General features: G+C 44.5%; 1 protein-coding gene across 16 annotated transcripts in view; it reads right to left on the bottom strand.

Moving 5' to 3' along the window:
* Window positions 1-19,337, bottom strand: part of Tet (Ten-Eleven Translocation (TET) family protein) — a 220,285-nt gene that overhangs the window by 38,823 nt on the left and 162,125 nt on the right. For all 16 annotated transcript variants that reach the window (XM_065452040.2, XM_065452034.1, XM_065452032.1 and 13 more), the window contains 2 exons: window positions 14,586-14,667; window positions 12,689-12,991 (listed from right to left, as the gene is read on the bottom strand). In XM_065452040.2, coding sequence (XP_065308112.1) covers window positions 12,689-12,991; window positions 14,586-14,667 — 385 coding nt within the window. The remainder of the gene's footprint in view (window positions 1-12,688; window positions 12,992-14,585; window positions 14,668-19,337) is intronic.

The raw sequence follows: 19,337 nt of genomic DNA, 5'->3' as shown, positions 1-19,337 counted from the left end.
GAGTTGTAAGCATTATAGAACGTTCTCGCTGTCTCGGACAGCTTGTATTTTCGCCGTACATGTTCGAACCGACAGCCGATACGGAAAACGATGGCGGCAACGGCGGCAACGACGATGTTGAGTGTGCCAAAAGCGAGAGCGATGTGTGCACCTTCTCGCGTGTTGGAAATCTTAGCTGTTACGTCTGCTTTTTTTTCATGTAGCTGCACATTCCAACGATGGGAGAAAAAATGCGCTAAAGTGTCACTGGGAACTTGCTGCTGGAAGAATGCCGAAGCACTAACTTCTCATTAGATTGTAAACACGGGTACAATTCCGCGATGTCAAGCATCTTGCCGCTGCTTGTCTAAAGTCCCGTGGTTTTCTGAGCGTTGATACACAATCGCGAACATAAGTGCCGCATTTCAAAGCGCGCACATGCAGTGCTGCGAGGTACAGTCATGGAAGTTGCTTATCATACACATCCAGATCGAGATGGTCAGGGGGATTATATGTGTAATTTTCAGAATATGGTTCGACGACTTTGCGATTGTGGCTCGATCAAGAATCGGTATGCGCGCTCCATGCTAGTGTTGACATAAAGATATTAAGGCCAGAATACATGGAGCGAACTTTCACGACGAAGTTCGGGCGGCAGAAAATGTGCCGCTCCGCGACGCCGTATGTTCGTCGGGCTGCGCTACATGGGGCGAAGACACCGGTGACGCCGCCGGTGAGTCGCTGCGTTGTTATCGGTGTGTCTAGGCAGTTTGATTCGCGCTAAGCCACTACTTCAAATATAGACGAGGCAAATGCGCTGTAGTGAAACACATGACAAAGAAAAAGAACTTTAACGACAACTATTATCGCTTTTGAATTGCGGAACACTCTAAAAACGTGTAAAATTTTGTTTAGAAATGATTTCTAGTGTTTTTTATGTGTTTGAGAGATTCATGTGCCGATGTAGTTTAAAGAAAGCGGCGATGCTATGCGTTGTGGCAACACTTGGCGGGTAAACAACTTTCAGCACCTCCAACTCCGCGGCTCTGTTCTGTGGCTCAACGCGCGCGCGGCTGAAGCAAGCAGACCCGAAAGTAGCGCACGTGAGCTTGTCTAACCATGGCTGTTATTAACTTATTAACCGCTTTGGATGCCATGAGCACGAAAAGCAGGAGACCGGCGTGAACGATAGAGCGGGATCGGGATACACAGACAAGCGGGGAAGCCTAGCCGGAAGTCGGGGCAGATAGTGAGACCTGATTGGCTCGCTTTGGGGCGCCGCTCGTTTGGCGCTTCCAGTATCGTCGCCGCCCGACGAACTTTTCTGCGCCAGCTGGATCGGCGGTGAACGACGTTTTCTCCGCCACCGCGCGTCGCGCGTACGCCGCCGGGCATCGAACGCCGACTATTCGTCGCATATTCGCTCCATGTATTCTGGCCTTTAGGCAGTTTTAGCACCGCCGTGTGGTAAACATGATAACTGCAACCGTACGTCGAATGTCACTAGGCAAGCCTATACTCCATTTCATACCTCAGGTGCAACGCTGTGGAAGCTACGCACGAAGTCCGGTTACCAAAATTTATTACTGCGCGTTTCCGTCTATGGTTCGCAGCGTGCCAGCGGCGTTTGCTCGCGTGAGCATGCACGTGAAGCTGCCGCGACGGGCTGCAATTAAAGAATGCCGAAAAGAAAATTGATTTAAAAGAACGTGTTAGCAGCTGTATAAGTACACAAATTGTTTCTATGGGTAAATTATTTTTTTTTTCATTCAGAACTGAGCTTATATATGAAAAGTTTTCTCAAAAATCGGGTCAAGAAACACCGAACTTTTTCTAAGTGCGAACGCAGCCACTGCAAGAAGTATCTCAAGCCTCCACAGCGTTGCACCTTATGTATGAAACAGAGTATAGCAACGCTTGCAACAACGCGTTTCCGCATTTGTCGCAAGGCTATCCGGCTATCGCGGAAATGGTCCGAGCACAGCACAGTTGATTTCGTCGGCACGAACTTATCTATCCTCACTGCACTGCGCTGCAAGCTTCTTGTCCTTCGGGAACCTGTGAAACACCACATCGTCTCGCCCGCGTGTGTTCGCGCAGCCGAATGCTGCACAGAACGAGGGCATGTTGGGCGCTCTTGGCTGTAGGCACTCACGCAGCACAGAAGGAAAGAACAGTTTACGAAAACCGCAAAACAAACGTGAGCGGTGGCGGCGGCAAATCGCTCGTAGCGTCGTTCAGTAAAGCGCAGGACGGAAAGAGGCATGCCAGCGCATGCCAGCACGCCGGTCCGGCAGCTCAGTCCCCGCCAGTGACCTCACTCTCGCCGGTTCTCTCCTCTGGCAACCACCTCACCCGGCGCTCCGGGAAGCGATGAGGGCGTGTCCGCGGGGTTGATTTAGAAAGCGATTTCCGCCCCATATATTAATGAAACGAAGAAAAAAATTTCGGAACCATAAATTATTAGGTCTGTTCTTCCCAATCCCAGCAATTCATGGAAATTGAAAACCGTTTCAGCTTCCCTTTAAGTAAGCAGCTAGTGAGTGCAATTGGTCTGCAACTGTTAACTAAGGAAGGGTCTTTGCCGTGTTTGAGTATTGCTAGGACTATTGCCTCTTTCCAAGATAAAGGTATATGACCAGTTGCAAAAATCTTATTGTAAAGACCTAAGATGCAGTTTAGGGTCTCATAAGGCAGACTGTTGATTATTTCACAAGTTATTGTGTGAGAGCCTGGAGCCGAGCTGCCACAAGAGCCTAGGGCAAGCTTGAGTTCATGGAATGTTAGTGGTTTGTTGTATCCTTCTAATGACAACTTGTTTGGACGCAGAGAAATATTTTCAGCTATTCTTTTATGGTGTAAGAACATTTCGGTATAGTTTTCGGAGCTTGATAGCCTCTGAAAGTGCTCACCAAGAGTGTTTGCTTGATCTTCTATTGTATCGCCAGAGCCAAGGATGAAAGGAAAAGGATTTGAATGTTGCCCTTTTAGTTTACGTACCCTATTATACACTTTGCTAACATCTGTGTATGAGTTTATGGAGGATACGTAGCGTGTCCAGCTTTCTCTTTTGGATATTTGGCAGATACGGCGGCCATTTGCTTTGCACCGCTTAAATTCTATTAGATTTTCTGTTGATGGATAGCGTGAAAATCTACTCCATGCTTTGTTCTGGCATTTCTTTGCGGTTTCACAGTCTTTGTTCCACCATGGTTTTGGATTGACTTGATCTGTGCAGAACTGAGGTATGCAGTTTTTAGCAGAACAGATGATATGTTCAGTGATGTAGGTGGTCAGTTCCTCTACACCCAGGTGGTCCACATATTCCAGGGACAATTTACACAGGTTTCTAAATTTCGACCAGTCTGCACTATGAAGCTGGTCCATCGTGCCACTTTGTTGTTTCTAGGAGTGTTGGGAAGTGATCACTCCCATATGGATTACTAATAACTCTCCATTCCAGGTATGGAAGAAGTGATGCTGACCCTATGACTAAGTCCATACACGAATACATGTTGTGTGTAGGACTGTAAAAAGTTGGCTCTGTCTTGTTAGACAGGCTCCAGATGAAAGAAGGAACTTTTCCATTGCCCGTCCTCTCGCATCGCATTTTGAGTCACCCCAGAATGTGCTGTGAGCATTGAAGTCTCCGATTACTATATAGGGTTCGGGAAGCTGGTCAATCAGCTTTTCAAATTCTGCTGTGTCAAACCGTTCATCAGGCGATATATATATATGGAGCAAATAGTTATAAGTTGGTTGAACAATATAGCCCGAACAGCCACTGCTTCAAATGAACTCTGGAGTGATACATGCTGGCATGCTACTGACCTTTGGGCTATGATTGCCACACCACCTGACGAAGAATTACCATTATTCCTATCTTTACAGAAAATCATGCACTGTCTTAAGGAGTTCTTGTGTGTAGACTTAAAATGTGTTTCTTGAACACAGAACAGTCGTGGCTGATATTCCTCTAGTAGATTTTTAACATCATCTAGATTCTTAAATAGGCCCCTCGCATTCCACTGAATTATTTGTGTAGATATATTGAGGAAGATTTTTGTTGTTTGTGTTCAAGAGCACGTGTTAAAGATATAGATATGTATATGTATACAAGGACGGTAACCGTTTAGGTTACCGGTCCCTTTCTTTGAGCAGTTGCAGGTATTTTATCTCTTCTAGCGCGTTTGTGAGAGCGCTGATCTTTCGGCGTCGACGACACCGGGGATTTTTCATCAACCTCCATAACCTTCTCGGAGGCGCTGGAGGTTTGTGAACTAGGTGCTGAGACTTGCGTCCCAGGCCGTGGAGTTCAGTTTAGCTTTGGAACCTGCGGAACTGAAGTCTGCATGCCCATTTTCGATGATGATGGAGCGGCACTTGCTGCTGCCACCAGGGGGGCAGGCAGAGTGATTACCGGACCACTATCAGTGGCTGCGGTAGACTCTCGAGGCATTTGTGACACTGCCCCCCGTCGCGCCACCTCGGAAAAGCTTGTGTGATCTAAGTACAAAAGACGTTTCCTTGTTTCGTGAAATGTTATATTTTCTTTGACTTTTAGTGCAATGATTTCTTCTTTTTCCTTCCATTTAGGGCACGTCCTGGAGTAAGCTGGATGGCTTCCATCACAGTTCATGCAATGTGGATATAAGTCACAAGTGTCTGATGGATGATCGTTCGAGCTGCATTTCGTGCAAGTCTGCCTTCCTCGGCATGTCAGAGATCCATGCCCATACCTCTGGCACTTAAAGCACCGTCGAGGATTTGGGATGTACGGCCTAACACGTACTTTGATATAGCCTGCATCCAATCTACTAGGCAGCACACTAGTACCAAAGGTTAGTACAATGTGCTTTGTTGGAAGTTGTTCATTGTTCCTGCGGATTAGGATTCTTTCTACCTTGATCACATTTTGGTCCTGGAAACCTTCAAGCAGCTCTTCGTTACTAAGGTCCAAGAAGTCACCTTCAGAGATTACTCCACGGCTCGTGTTCATGGTTCAATGTGCCGACACAGTGACTGCTACATGGCCAATGCATTTCAAGTCATTAATTTTATCATGTTGAGTTTTATCCTTCAATTCAAGGAGCAGGTCTCCATTGAACATCTTTGTGGCTTTGTAGCCAGGTTCTATAGTGTTTGCAAGGCATTTCGCCACCAAGAAGGGGGAGAATTTACGCACGCTCTTGTTGCCTTCACTGTGGATTACTTGGTACTTAGGGAAGTGTTCTTGATTGTTCTTCAAAAAGAATTGAAACGTCGCATCGGTGCGCCCTCTTTTTAGAGGGCGATCAAGGGAACGGGGTTTATTAGAAGCCATATAGGGGTATTGAGTTCAGCAGCAGTGCCAACCGCCCACCACCGAGCCCAACACGGGGACGGAGCAAGTCTTACGAGTAAGACAAGCCCTCGCCAGTTGTACGGTGCTACTATAACCCAATCTGGAGTACCCAAGGTTGGCCACTCACACAAGGTTAACCTTCGCTGCCAGAAAAGTCGGAAGTAAATAGAAGAGAGGAGAAGACAGGAAAGATTGAAAGGAAGAAAGAAAGACGCAGAATGGAGAGGGGGACAGGAAAAGGCAACTATCGATTTCCCCTGGGTGGGTCCGTCCGGGGGTGCCGTCTACGTGAAGCCGAGGCCAAAGAGGTGTGTTGCCTCCACCGAGGGGCCGTAAAGGTCCAAACACCCGAAATTGGCTCAACTCCCAGGATCCCCTTTTCCCCGGACATGGCAAAGCCGCGCACGGTTAGACGCGGGAGGGTCCAACCCCCATGTGCTCAGGTACGTTGTGTCGCAACACACGACAGCAAATTATTAGACTGTTATACAAAGTAAGGATAGTAGTTTTATCAGCAGTATAAACTTGTAAACATTCGCTTACTAACTAAACTAACAAGCATGGTGTCACGCATGCACAGGCAAACATGAACACATCTTACTCGATGACCGCGGACACTTGCTGTCAAAACACTGGTGTGAGGAAGAGTGGTATCAGCAGCGAGCGAATTGCCCTTCGTGCTGCATCCCAGTTCAACATGAACTGAGCAGCGAGAACACAGCGCACATGAAGCTGCACCTAGACTTTGCACCCACCACAGATTACTTTTAAGATGGGGCCCGTGCGGTCACACTGAGCTGCGCGGTAGTACACCCCCACCCCTCCTCCCTCCCTCCCTCCCACTGCTGCCTTGTGCAATGAAAGACAGTGTGGTGCCTCCCCGCTTCCTTCCCATGTGCGTGCGAAATCAAGCCACCATCCTTCTCAGTTCACCCTCACAAGCTTTCATTTGTACCTACAGCATACAGCATGCGACCGCAACCTTGTCGCACTAGGACTTTATATGGAACATCATCGCACTGGTGCCGAGGGCGGAAATTCGCCTGGAGTGTCCAGTGTAATTGCTCACAATTAAATATTCACTGGGACAGTATGTATTGCTTCGCACATTTGGGGATACATATGTTGAAAGTAGTGCTAGTCTCAAGGTTTCTGTCAAGTGGATACGATTTCATTGCTGCCTTGCTTCATTCGTGCAATTGCAATCTGTGCCATAGCCCTTTTGGATACAAATAAACTCTGCTGAAAATTTACTACATTTATTGCACAATAAAGAGGTACTGCACTAGAACAAACCGAACATCTTAAATTTTGCTGTGAAATTAATTGTCTACAGACATGGACAAACCTCTGAATGCAAAAAACTATTTCTGGTACAGGAACTAAACAAGCAATTTAACATGCAATGCACTTAACACACAATCATTTTAGAAGTTTGCCTATCAACAAAAGATGAGAACCTACTACACAGCTGCACATTCACATTGGCAGTAGACACCCTGATGTCCATCTTTCAGTGCTTTTTTTTCTTCAACACACTTTGAGCAATCTCCACACAGGTCAAATCAGAGGTGTCTATGTATGCAATGCAACACAATCTAAAAATAATTCCATTTGTTAAAGGGACACTAAAGTGAAACAATAAATCAGTTTAGACTAATGAAGCATTGTTTGAGAACCCTGCAGGCAGTCGTTTAAAAAAAAAATAGTTTGATTATTAGATGAGAAAATGAAGGTCCAAGTATCAGTATTTGAATTTCGCGCCAAAACCCCAGCGCCGGTACGCCAGCGTGACATCAGGGATTCCAAAGTATGTTTTCGCATTTGGGCCACGTTGGCTGAGTAAAAGTTCTCAAAACTTGCCATGTTTAATATTTGGTTCCTTTAGAACACAATGTAGTCAATTTGTACTGCTATATATAATTAGTAGGCCCTAGAAGATGCCATCAAAGTCCAAGACATCACAGCGCCCAGGAGTGGGAACTGAAGTAGGCGTCGCCACCTGTATTTCGTTCTTGCGCTTTTTCCGGCTTCCCAAGCGTCTTATCGCTGTAAGAGTGGTGTTTTTGGTGTTGTAGAACTGTAATTTACTGATGCAGAAGAAATCATTTTTCACTTCAGTGTCCCCTTTAAGGTTTGTGATTCTCAGATGTTACCTTCGCATTTACAATTGCAGCTGCAGTGCCGCAAAGGATAAATAAAATGTAAGTCGTGGAAGGTAATTGACGATTACAACGTTGGCAAGGTTGACGATTACAAGGTTGACAAGTTGACATGTCCAAATTCCCTCAGTTTTCCAGGTTTTCCCCGAGTTCCTTTGCAAAATTTCCTGAGTGGCACAGAACTTTGTTCTATGTCAAGACGGGCTGACATCATGTCACCCGATGCTGCCACTCTCTAGTAAACATGTTAAAAAATAAAAAAAAAACAACTTAATCCAGTGTGAACAGTAAGGTGTAGTGCTTATTTTATTCCGAAAGAAAACAGAAGGGAGGAATTACTCAAGTGCACAGCGAATAAAATATCTTCAAAAGATATGGCAAAACCCATTGCAAATCGAGTCGAACATTCTGAAATACGACTAAAAAGGAGATGTATACAGAAACAAATATTTTCAAATACGAGCTATTTCTATCAACTGATAGAGAGCTCAATGGTATGAAGCTTGAGCTTTGCCACAACTGAGATTCTCTCTCAGCAGCTGGAAAGTCAACCTCAACTTTCCTGACATATTCTCAGCCTATGCACAACTCTTTAAAAAGTTCATTTTGGTTTGACTGAGGGACACCTGCATCTCGGCGTCAGCTAACACTTTGTGTTTTCAGCTCAAGCTCCTTCAAAGAAGTGGCGGCACACTTCCTTTCCCATTCATTCCTCAATGCGTCAGTCCTTTCTGCTCTCGTCCTCCTTCCACCACGCAGTCAACGTCCAATTTTTCGGGCTCCCTAGAGGCCATGAAAACGTCCGAAAAATCGGGCAGTCCCATAAAATGAATGCATGTTTGTTACTGTAATTAAGGGCTCAAATCGCCACAGATACGTCGGAAAAAGCTCTGAAGGCCTGCCAGTACACATATTCGGCATACCGGTGCTCGTACTGTGACAACAGATGGCTGGTGCATGCATGTGTAATTAAGGAATCGATACTGGGTCACCTGACAATTGCCCCTTCACACACTTGTTAAGCTTCGCAATTCTCTGCGTATGCTTCACCGCATAACATTTTTGTATTGAAGCAAAACTTACTTTCAGAAACCGGCAAAATACAACGCGCCATACTTCCCGAGCTTCGAAGCCATTGGCGAGGATTAAAAAGGCTAAGTCGGCGCCATTACTAACAGCGGTGAATTTCCAACAGCAGTGAACGTTGAAGTAGCTTGGCCTAGCGTTGCCGCGGTGGTGGCTATGGCTACCAGCGGACATGCGTGCGAGAACGCCGGTTCGAGGCGGCGAGATAATCAAAATAGCAGCGGCGGTGGCTTTGATTAAAGGGACACTAAAGGCAAATGCTAAGTCGACGTGGACCGTCTTAAATACTAATCCAGACAACCTCGCAACCCTTGTTTCACGCCATGAAAAGACTTAGTTCACGAGAAAATTGCATATGAAGGGTCCGAACGGTTTATTCAAAATTCAAATCTCCCTCCACACAACTGGGGGGGTGACGTTGCATACGCCATCACCACCATATACCACCCTTTGCTGCCATGAAACCCCGCCCGACAGACGGCACTACCGAGCCAAGACAGACTGGTGGCTCCGCCGCTGCAGCTGCTTTTTAGTCAAGTCGCGTGGACCGTTCGGGTATCCCACGACATCACATGGAAGTTGAATTCTCTGCTACTTGCAGTTGGTGTGAGTTTAGCGAGCCAGCAAAACCAGCGTAGCACTACGCGATAACGAAACTAGTGAAAAGCGAAAGCGTGGGTGGCACGGAGTCGAGCGAAAATGAAACAGTTCGACCGCCTGCGTCGTTGTCAAGGTTAATTTCAATGAGTTCTTCTTTCTTAAAATGATAGAACTAGACAAGTGGCATTTTATTTCGTCTTATAATACAATATAAGGATGTTTCTTTCAACGGATGGTTGAGTACTAGTGGCAGAATTTAACAGAGGTGTGCTTTCGTCATCGGACAGGTGCTTGAATGTCCTGGGGGAGTCTCTAACCATGTTCTGCATTTACCTCAATTTCTCGATTATTAAGGCTTTGTTCGCGATAATATTGACGTCTTACAGATTCTCGAGAACTAATCTATCCCTTTAGCTTGACTTAAAGGGCCCCTGAAATGGTTCGGACAAATTTTGTAGACGCGTAGGGTACAGCTGATCATTCGCACCACAGCTTGTGTGAAACATCTCATATTAGAGGGCTACGGACGATTACAAGTTACATCCGCCGTGGTTGCCCAGTGGCTTGGTGTTGGGCTGCTAAGCACGAGGTGGCGGGATCGCATCCCAGCCGCCGCGGCCCCATTTCGTTGGAGGCAAAATGCAAAAACACCTGTGGACGTATTTTTAAGTGCACATTAAACCCCCCGAGGGGGGGGGGGGGGTCGAAATTTTTGGTGTTCTCCACTACGGCGTGCCTCATAATCAGCAAGTGGTTTTGGCACGTAAAAACCCATAATTTAGTCTTTTTAATTACAAGTTGCCCTCCTCCATAGTCATGGATTTTCTCCTGAACTCGTTCGCCGAGTGATCGTGGTTAAGCTCCCACTAGTTCTGCGTCATGATGGCACGTCGGGTCGTCGACTTCCAGTTCTCTAGGAGCGAACGCGTGAAGTCTCTCTAAACTCTCTGCCAGCTGCTTGGCAGTCGACCTCAAGTGAGAGCTACTGAAGCAGCGTGCGTTGCGAGCATTCTGTCGCATCGCCGAACGTGTTTGGTATTCCGGTAACCACAGGCGAGCTGGGCTTTTAGACGGAACGGTGGAGGCATAAACTCAAACTGATGAAGGAACTTTAGCGTAGACGTACCTGATCGGTCTCCACGGTCCAGTCACCCGTTGGCTCAGAGCTTAACCAGCCAAACAAAGAGCTAACATTGCTCTAATCAAGTGTAAAACATCTTAAACATTTACAAAAACAATGTGTTAACAATTACACTCTTGTGAAAAATTTACACCAGCAGCAAAGAAGAATACTGAAGTACTAAAGCGTTTAACAGACGACACAAGAAGAGATACGGACGAGCGCTTGTCCATGTCTCTTCTTGTGTCGTCTGTTTGGCGCTTTAGTACTTCAGTAACATGCACCAACTAGCCCAACAAAAAGGTCTGCTGGAAAGAAGAATACATTTCGTTGCTGCTACTGTGTGTGGTTAAGCTCTGTGCCACCAGATGGCTGCACCGTGCAGACCATTCACATTTGCGCTTCTGCACATCCTGTGAATGACACGGTCAAACGGCCAGGCCCTATTCCCTTGTGCTTGCGTTTACCCTAATACCGGACTCGCGAAACGCTATTGCGTTAGTAATCTTCCGGTGTAAAGTGACGGCCGTGAACGCACAAATCCTGACACCGATCGCATGGCGGCAGTCCGATGCGCTGCAGCCAGTCCGCTCATTTGCTGCCTTGCAGAGGGACATGATGTCGCAGCTTGACATACTACCAGTCGCTACGTTTGCAGCCCACAAACGCAACAAAGTCTAATCATAGTGCTCGCGAAATGACTGAGACCGACTCTGACTGCTGAGCTCTCGTCAAAATGGAGCATGTTGCAACACAAGCAGACGATGCTTGCTATGTGCTGGAAGTGCTCAAGTGTAGTGAGAAATTGTTCTTGTGCATTCTCTTTCAGTTACTTTCTTTTTATAGAAACAAATTAACTAACATTCCAACTATTACGAACATAATTTGTTCACCATAAAGGTGGAAAAATTATTTATGACGCGCCCTGGGCAGCCAATCGGATAGCTCGCCCTACTGACGTCAATTGGGTGATTTACGTCACATGGGTAGGGGCGGCTGAAAATTCCGCCGAGAAGTATGATGCGATCGGCAGCTATGTATATTTTTAAAGCCTTATAATAAATTACAGGCTTTACGCGGAGCACTTCGATGCGTCAATTAATGATCAGAAGGACCTACTTTAATGACTCAGTATGTTTATACACAAACGTCAAAATTGCTTTTTGTGGGCGAAAGAAGTCAGTGTGACGACCAGGGAGGAAAAAAAAAAAAGAAAGACACCGGGACGATTGGAGCGGCGAGAAACTTGCTCGCAGGGCCCGCCCTGACGGCAGTGCAAATTCGTGACAGTGTTTTCTCGGTTGTTTACATTCCTTTCTTATGTCGATGTCGCAAAGTGCTGCGTTTTACGTTTGGCTGTGCGCACATACTTTAAGATTGATTTTAAATATGTTCCGAACTGTACTCGCCCTTCATATTTCACAGACAATGTGTGTGTGCCCACATAAATTTATCTCATGCGTTAACTCGACTTCAAAATTTTGTGTCAATACTCCTTAATGCCGTTTCGGACATGCGGTGAAGGCAAAAGGTCCGTAAAATAGGACGGCGAAGGGTTCTTGCATCCAAAATTTCATATGTTCTTATACATTGACTCTGTGGTGTACGTGGTGGTGCCACGAAGCCGTCTAAGTTATCGGGCATTTCCAAAAAATCTGACGTCCTGAAAATCGGTCGTTGACTGTACACTGGCAACTCCTCCAGCTGACGACATGGCGTCAAAGACAATTCGTTAGAATTCTTCTCTGTTAATCGAGCTGGCATTAGCGCGACTTTCGTCTCTTTCAATAAAGTTACGGCTACTTTTCTATGATAGAAGCACGAATTCCCCGAGTTTTCCCTGAGTATTTCCAGACTATTCAAAATCCCTGAGAATTCCCAGTTTTCCCGGTTGGTAGACACCCTCCGATTAGATATCCGAACATTGCGATTTGTCAAGCAAATAATGTTTACCTCTGAAGGGGCTAAATTGTGCTTTCTGCAACTGGCAATTTTCCAAAAATCTCTATAACTTAGAGAGGAAGTGGTATAACTTCATCTTGGGCATTTCTAACATGAATTGCACAGCCAGTTTATCACTCTAAGATCTAGCACATGATGTATTAAAGGACACCAATATCTTTTCATGGTTCACAGTCACCTATTTGAAAAACTTTTTTTTTAGTGGTGTCCTCATTAAAGAGAATATTTGATGGGCCATAATATCAGTTTACACAAATTCATATAACATCATTATAATTTTTCTATATGTCCATTCAACATATTTTTTTTTCTTTACTAGTAAACATTGTATTCAAGCTTTAGCTTGCAAGTCCTTCTTGTGCATCTTAAAGTGTTTTGTTGAGCACATTTTCAAAGCAACCAGCCAAGCCTTGCAAGTTTGATAGTAAAACTTACTGCTCATTGGTGCCACAGCGGCGCTGAGTGGGGAAGCCAAAGTTGACTGTTTTGTGGACAACTGTGCGATAAAGGTCGTCGGCCATGTCTGCATGGACACCATCCCATGCTACGATGGCCATGACAATATAGGCTGACAGGCAGCGATGACCTTGCCGATGTCGCAGTACAGCCAGCACCTTCTCACTGGGACTGCTGCGCCGTATCACCCACTTGGCCACAGGGCACCCCTGGCTTGTCTTGCCCTCCTTGCCCGTGTACAGCACCTTCTCAATTCGTAGTGCACTGCCCGTCTCATTCAGCCTAGACAAGTAACCCACCAGAGTTAGACAGATTGCAGCTTTAGCCGTGATGACAAAACAAGCCAACTTTAGATCTTACATGGTGCAGCACAACCTATCCTCTATTGTTAATGAGGTTTTTGAGTCATGACTACAAACTTCATTTGCTTTGGGCGTGATGATGACACAGCTGCCATGCCCATATGCCTTACTGGCACTTACTTTTAATAACCAAAAAAAGTTGCAAGGGCACCGAAAGGTGTGCACTTTTCCTAAAAAAATATAGACCTTGATTTAACAAAACACGATTTTACAAAAAATCTTTTTTATTTAGCAAGGTACTTTGAATTCCCTGAAACATACTCATAGAGCCATATGTGTCAAAAGCCTCAAAGAAACAAAGTGAGTTCGACATCTTGCCTGATTTAACAACGTTATTGGAAAAAATATAAGTAAAGAAACAGGTCACTGGAAACCTGTTGTGTTCAATATTCCTCAAAATTTATTTATGTAGTGCTAGTGTGAAAGCATTATCAATCATGCCAGTTTAAGATGGGCCATTTTTCTTTTACAAGACTTCCAGTTGCCTCAGCATTGCAAACTCAGTGTGGTAAATGAGATGGCAACTGCCACGTGGCAGGCCGCAAAGCGATCAATGTCTGAACTGTTTCAAGCATGCCTGGTTTCAATGTTCCAATGGCAAACCTACACTGGGCAACACGAGCCCATCACACAGGTGTAAGACCACAACATGCTCCTGAGAGCACCTTCACCGGTTGGACTTGGCACCAACATGCAATTACGCAAGTGGTGACAATGATGTTGACACTACCAAGCTGCTGAATGAAGTTGTGAGGGTTGTCAGCGTAGATGAGCAGCCAAAAGACATGGACAGTAATGACACCTTCAAACTTTTCATGCTGGCAACAGCTTCGATCATGGTTGCCATTAACCTTAAGGTTTGCCAGCTTCCATGAAGGAACAGAAGATCCACTCATCAGGCTTTCTGTGTGCAATAAGAATCCACAGCCGACTGCTGGCAAAGCCCATACAGGCATATATTACATCTTTCTTGCTCTCTCATAAATATTTTGTTATTGACTATAAGTGCTTTTGATTTAATGAAGTTCTCAATTTAACAAAATAAATCATGGGTCCCAGTGACTTCATTAATTGAAGTTTAACTGAATTTAAACAATTATGTGACACTAATGATCAGATACAAAATTATACAAAAGTGCTTGTTCTTGTTCGCTGGCTTCTTGCAAGTAAAAGCAAACAATTTCTGAGAAGCTGCATGTTTTTTCTCAGTCAAAATGACATCAGGTACAAAACTCCTCATAAAGGTAAACAGTGTTTTTCCATCTTTGTGTCTTGTATCTCTTAGCCACCGGCAGGTCTCAGAGGGAAGGCAAAGAGATCCTGACACCCAATCTCATTTCGAAGTTCATACACCAGGGCACACAAGTGGACAACATGAGTCAGCACACCAGTCCAAACAAAACAGCCAATGCAAAAAGCTTCAATCCTGCATGTAAAATACTCATAAGTACGGTAAATGGATATTAGTGAATATGCATATACCGTTAACACGATAAGCTTAAGGACTGACTCACCTTCGCTCAAGCATTTCCCTAATTGCGGCCACAGTTGGACCAGAGCCAAGGTGAGTGTAGTAGGGTGACTTGTCCAGAGGTGCTGGGCACAGACAATTTTGAGTACCATAAAAATGTTGAAGCTTACCAACACCTGAACAGACAAGAGAAGCATCACAGCTTGCTCATACCTGCATTAACCTAAAGCTTCTCAATGTGCTTGCTCCAATTTTTCAGCAGCGATAATTCATCACTTGTGCTAGCTGTCAAGAATATAGACTTTAATAATATTATCCTGTCATACCTGCATCAGCACAAAAAGATCCTCCCTGGCCATCATCCCCCTTACCACCATGAATATGCTCACGGAATGCCAAAACAATTAGAAAGCACACCAACAACATAACTTCCACAGACCTATATCTACTACTGCCTCTTCTGAAGGCCTGGCAAGTCCTCATGTACAAAGCTGATATTGGCATCACTTTTACCCGACATCTTCATCTAGTGGCAAACCCACACACCCCCGGAAACAAAACCAGCAATTGTCCAAGCTGTTCTCATCATTAGTGCCCAAATCATCATCTCCTGTAGCTGTGTTTTGATTGGTCACTTTTAGGCATATTCCAGTGAACATTGATTGGCCAGGCCAAAAGGCAGAATGCCTATCGCTTTAGTGAGGTGGTACTAAATTCCATGTCACACACGTGAAAGTTTCCCTGAAAGTTTGGTCAAGAACACTGCCCCCAGCCTGACCTGCCTGACCTGCTAAAAACAATGCTCTTCCCTTGATATGGCACCTTCTTTGGTCATGCTCTGCCTTCAAGCTCCATAGTCCCATACCACTACAGCACAATTACCAGCCCTGAGGGCTGGATCTAGCTGCAGCTGAACGCAAAGGACATTGCCATGATAATCTTCACTTTCATGCACAACTCTGGGATGTCCCACTTCCTGGGCAGCTTGCAGGATAAGGAGCACTCTTCCTGTTCCCTACCCAGCTCGCAGCTCAGGTAAAAACATTCTTGTGCACTGAAAATTCTCACATCTCTTTCGCACCTTCACAAAAATGTGGTGTTGCCAAAGCATTTGCCCATTCTTTTCAGAGTCTGTTTCAAGCACTCCCATGGTGATTGAAGGCCTTTCAAACACAACTGAAGCTATTTCCAGGCTCTTTTGCATTAATCAAAATACTGCTAATGAAGAAGCTTTTATGCCACCCTGGCAACTACTGTAACAAGGGCGTTGTGCACCGTATGTGACGCTAATGTGTATTTTACTATTACCACACTAGAAGTAAGCAACTTAACCACTTCATCTGTGCAATAACAAAACAAGTTATGTACATTTTACACACCAACATCACCATATTTTTTCCTAAACTGTAACATCCACACTATGGTGCAAGCGACTGTGTAAGTAGAGCTTATTCTATTTTCTCCCTACAAATAACTGTTGTCAAGTCGACCTTTTAAACTGTTAGAAACCTTCAGATTTCTATTATTCTGGTCTTAAAGTGTGTTCCCAGTTTTAATAACAAATTTCAGCTTGGCTGGTTCCACCAATTGTTTAATAGAAGTTTTTTATTGCCTACAGCTACACGTTCTGATTTTTGTTTATATCTTTCTCCCAGGCATCTTGTATTTTGAAATGAGAATTCATTGTACATCCATCACAGGTGGAGTTATAACATATGTATCAATGTGGTTTTCTTAAGGCATGTTTTCAAAGTATTTACATGAAACAACTGCTCTCTATAAACACTCTAGCAGGTAGCTTTAAAAAAAAAATTGGAGGTTAGCATAGCAGGTGAACACGCCACACTGTTCAAATTGAAGCTGATATAGCACCAAACGTGTGTGTCATCTGTGTTCTTCCTTTGTCCTGGTTCTGATGCGCTATGCCTCTAGTCTACATCTGATATAGCAGCCCTCAGTACTTGTACAGTAAACAGAGGTCATCTGTTGTAAACTCCTCAGAAGATAATCTTTCACAGTGTTTATAAAATTCAAGCTTAAAAGTCTGCAACTTTCAAATATGAGAAAGCTTTCCAGAAAATACAAAAAAATAGTTTAATATTGCACTTTCATCTGCTTTTAGAATTATTCTATATGTTATAAACATTTCACATCAACAAATGCAGTAGCTGCTAATAGCACTGCCACTGCTTCAACACAAAAAGCAGCATGAAAGGTTCATTGAACTCCAAGATTCGGTGAGATTTTTTGGCATTAGCTAAGCAGTCAGCATAATTCATCACCTCTGCTACGCACACAGCTAGCAGGAGAGAATCCCAAACCTTCCTTTTTCTCAGGAGCATGTATATAGTCCCAACAAGAGTCGAGGAACAAACACTTGTGCTTCATTGTGCTGCAGAAATTAAAGAGCCCCTCACTAGTCTTAGACATTGTAAGCAAAGAAGTGCTGTGTGTAGGTCACATAATCATGATCACGTATGCAAAATATCACACCACTAAAATGCCATCAAAGCAACAACTTTCAAACAAAATACTGTTTGCACTTGTTGGCACAGCCGGTCTCCTCACTATCTGTCCTACTGAAGGGCGACGATGCCGGTGTACCATGCTATGTTACAGACCAGAAGGCATCACACTGGTCAGTTGGTCCCTATGCAAAACCCCCAAGCCAATTTCCCCACACAGCTGAAATTTCGTACTCGACTGCATACGTTTATGTGCAGCATCAGCTTCTAGCATGAAACATATGCATGCCTGGTTCCTGCATGCACCTACTATGCTTGCAGTACTGTGCAGTGGCTTGCCACTGCTGCGACAAGCTCTTTATCAACACTTCAAACTGTGCTGAGCAGACAGCATGCCTTTCTGCCACGGTAGAGCTCCCTGCATTCCACAATATTGTACTAGATGATGGCGCCACACTGCATGCAGTTGCTCCCTTGGGGACGGGCCATGCCACCATAGTGACGGAACTTCTTTGCTTAGGTAGGGGAGAACAAAGAGGAGGAATGTGACCTATGGCTGGCTGGTCGAAGTGGTGTGACAGAATTCCTGTCACAATGAGGCGAGCTTGCCTCCTCACGACACTTGGTTTGCCTCTACCCTTGTTATTACTCAGCTCTTTATAAAATTCTTGTGGAACAGTGATCACTACATGGCACTTCAGAACTCCCTGCATATATTAAAATTTCAGACAGAGTTGAGGGGCCCTTAAACGATTGCAGGGTACACTGCACTATGTTGTTGGTAACTGCCTACCATCTCACACTTTTTGCACTGTACACAAGCACTTCTCATGGCACATCAGTTGAAGTATGCAAACGCATCAAATTTTATGAAATTTTAAAGACTGGAACTTGAAGTGATGCACACACTATGCTTCGTCTCACTGACTCCATGCAGTTTAGCAAAGCCTACAGGTCATGTCAGTCAACCAAAAATGAGAAGCAGAGAAGCGCTTGTCTGATGTCCACCGCCAATACCCTTCTGCACATTTTCAGCTGAATGAAAGGGGCATGAGAGGCTTAGTAGCACACAATGGGTGAGCCCTTCTCCCTTCCCCAAAGAATGCAGTTGGCTCTAGCTTTTTATTGGCTGACACCTAACGTAGTTTCCCCTGCGCTGTACAGGGCAGGCGAGAAACAGTATGTAGGAAGCCTATCCTGGTAACATGGTGAGCTACATAAAAGCTGGCAGAGTCGACAGTGACATGCCATGCTGCTTGCCCAAGGACTGCAAACCCTAGTAACACATCACAATTTCTTAGCTAGAGATCAAACCAGTAAACTCCTCAACTTCTGACACCACCATGTTTTTTCACAAGCTTTTTTATGCCAAATTTTCCCACAGGGCTACTGCAGGCACTGCCACAAAATATGTGTAGCAGGCACTGAAGTATGTCACTACCAATCAAGATTCTCTTTAGAAAGTCCTATTTTTACATGCAACTTACTCCTGGCAGAACAGCTTCTGCACAAAAAACTTGACATACTCTGGAAGATTAAGTTAAGTGCATGAACAATAGCAAGTTCCAGAGTACATGAAAGAAATTTGTGATTGCTTTCTGAACAATGTATCTGTCTTGCGAAGGTTTCCTGAAGTCGTAAAGTATGCAAGACATAAAAAAACACAGTGTTACGTAACACTAACACCTAAATTCAATATCCAAGAATTTCGAGTTTTTTTCACTGGCTGCAGCTGTCAGTGCCCACACAGCTGCAATTCCCCTTTCACCTTTCCACAAGTTATGTTCTCATCTGTAGTTCTGTTTTTCATTAGACTAATGCACATTTTTTTTACAGTGGAGCATCACTGACCCTAGTTAGCATCATTCTTTTCCCACACAATATCAGAGAAGACTTTTTTGCAATATCTTCCAATCAAACCTGCACTACCTCATTAAAGCAATGATACCAGTGACAGCTCTTCAAGCTAAGTTGAAAGTGCACAAGCACCTCAACCTAGCAAGCACTGCCAAAGTTAAACATCTGACGTAATGCCTATTCTCATGGCATAAAGATAATAAATTTCCTACAACTCTTCCTGATAGTCATGTAATCTTTTTTTTAATTTCACTAATTCCAAAACAGCCTAAGTGTTCTACTTTTTATTTCTTCAACAGTATTTCTTCATAACTTAAGCCATTTTAGAGAGCAACATGTAAAAATTGCTGAAGTGTGAAAGAGGAGGGGGGAAGGGTCTAAAAGAGCAAAACCTAACGAGATTGAGACTCGCTATAATTCCAGTCTCTGCATTAGCAGCAATTAAAGTAGGCAGCTAATCTACAGACTAGTAA

The sequence above is a fragment of the Dermacentor albipictus genome, chromosome 1 (genome assembly GCF_038994185.2).
Source record: "Dermacentor albipictus isolate Rhodes 1998 colony chromosome 1, USDA_Dalb.pri_finalv2, whole genome shotgun sequence".
Lineage (NCBI taxonomy): Eukaryota > Metazoa > Arthropoda > Arachnida > Ixodida > Ixodidae > Dermacentor > Dermacentor albipictus.
This window is presented reverse-complemented; position numbering and strand designations above follow the sequence as displayed.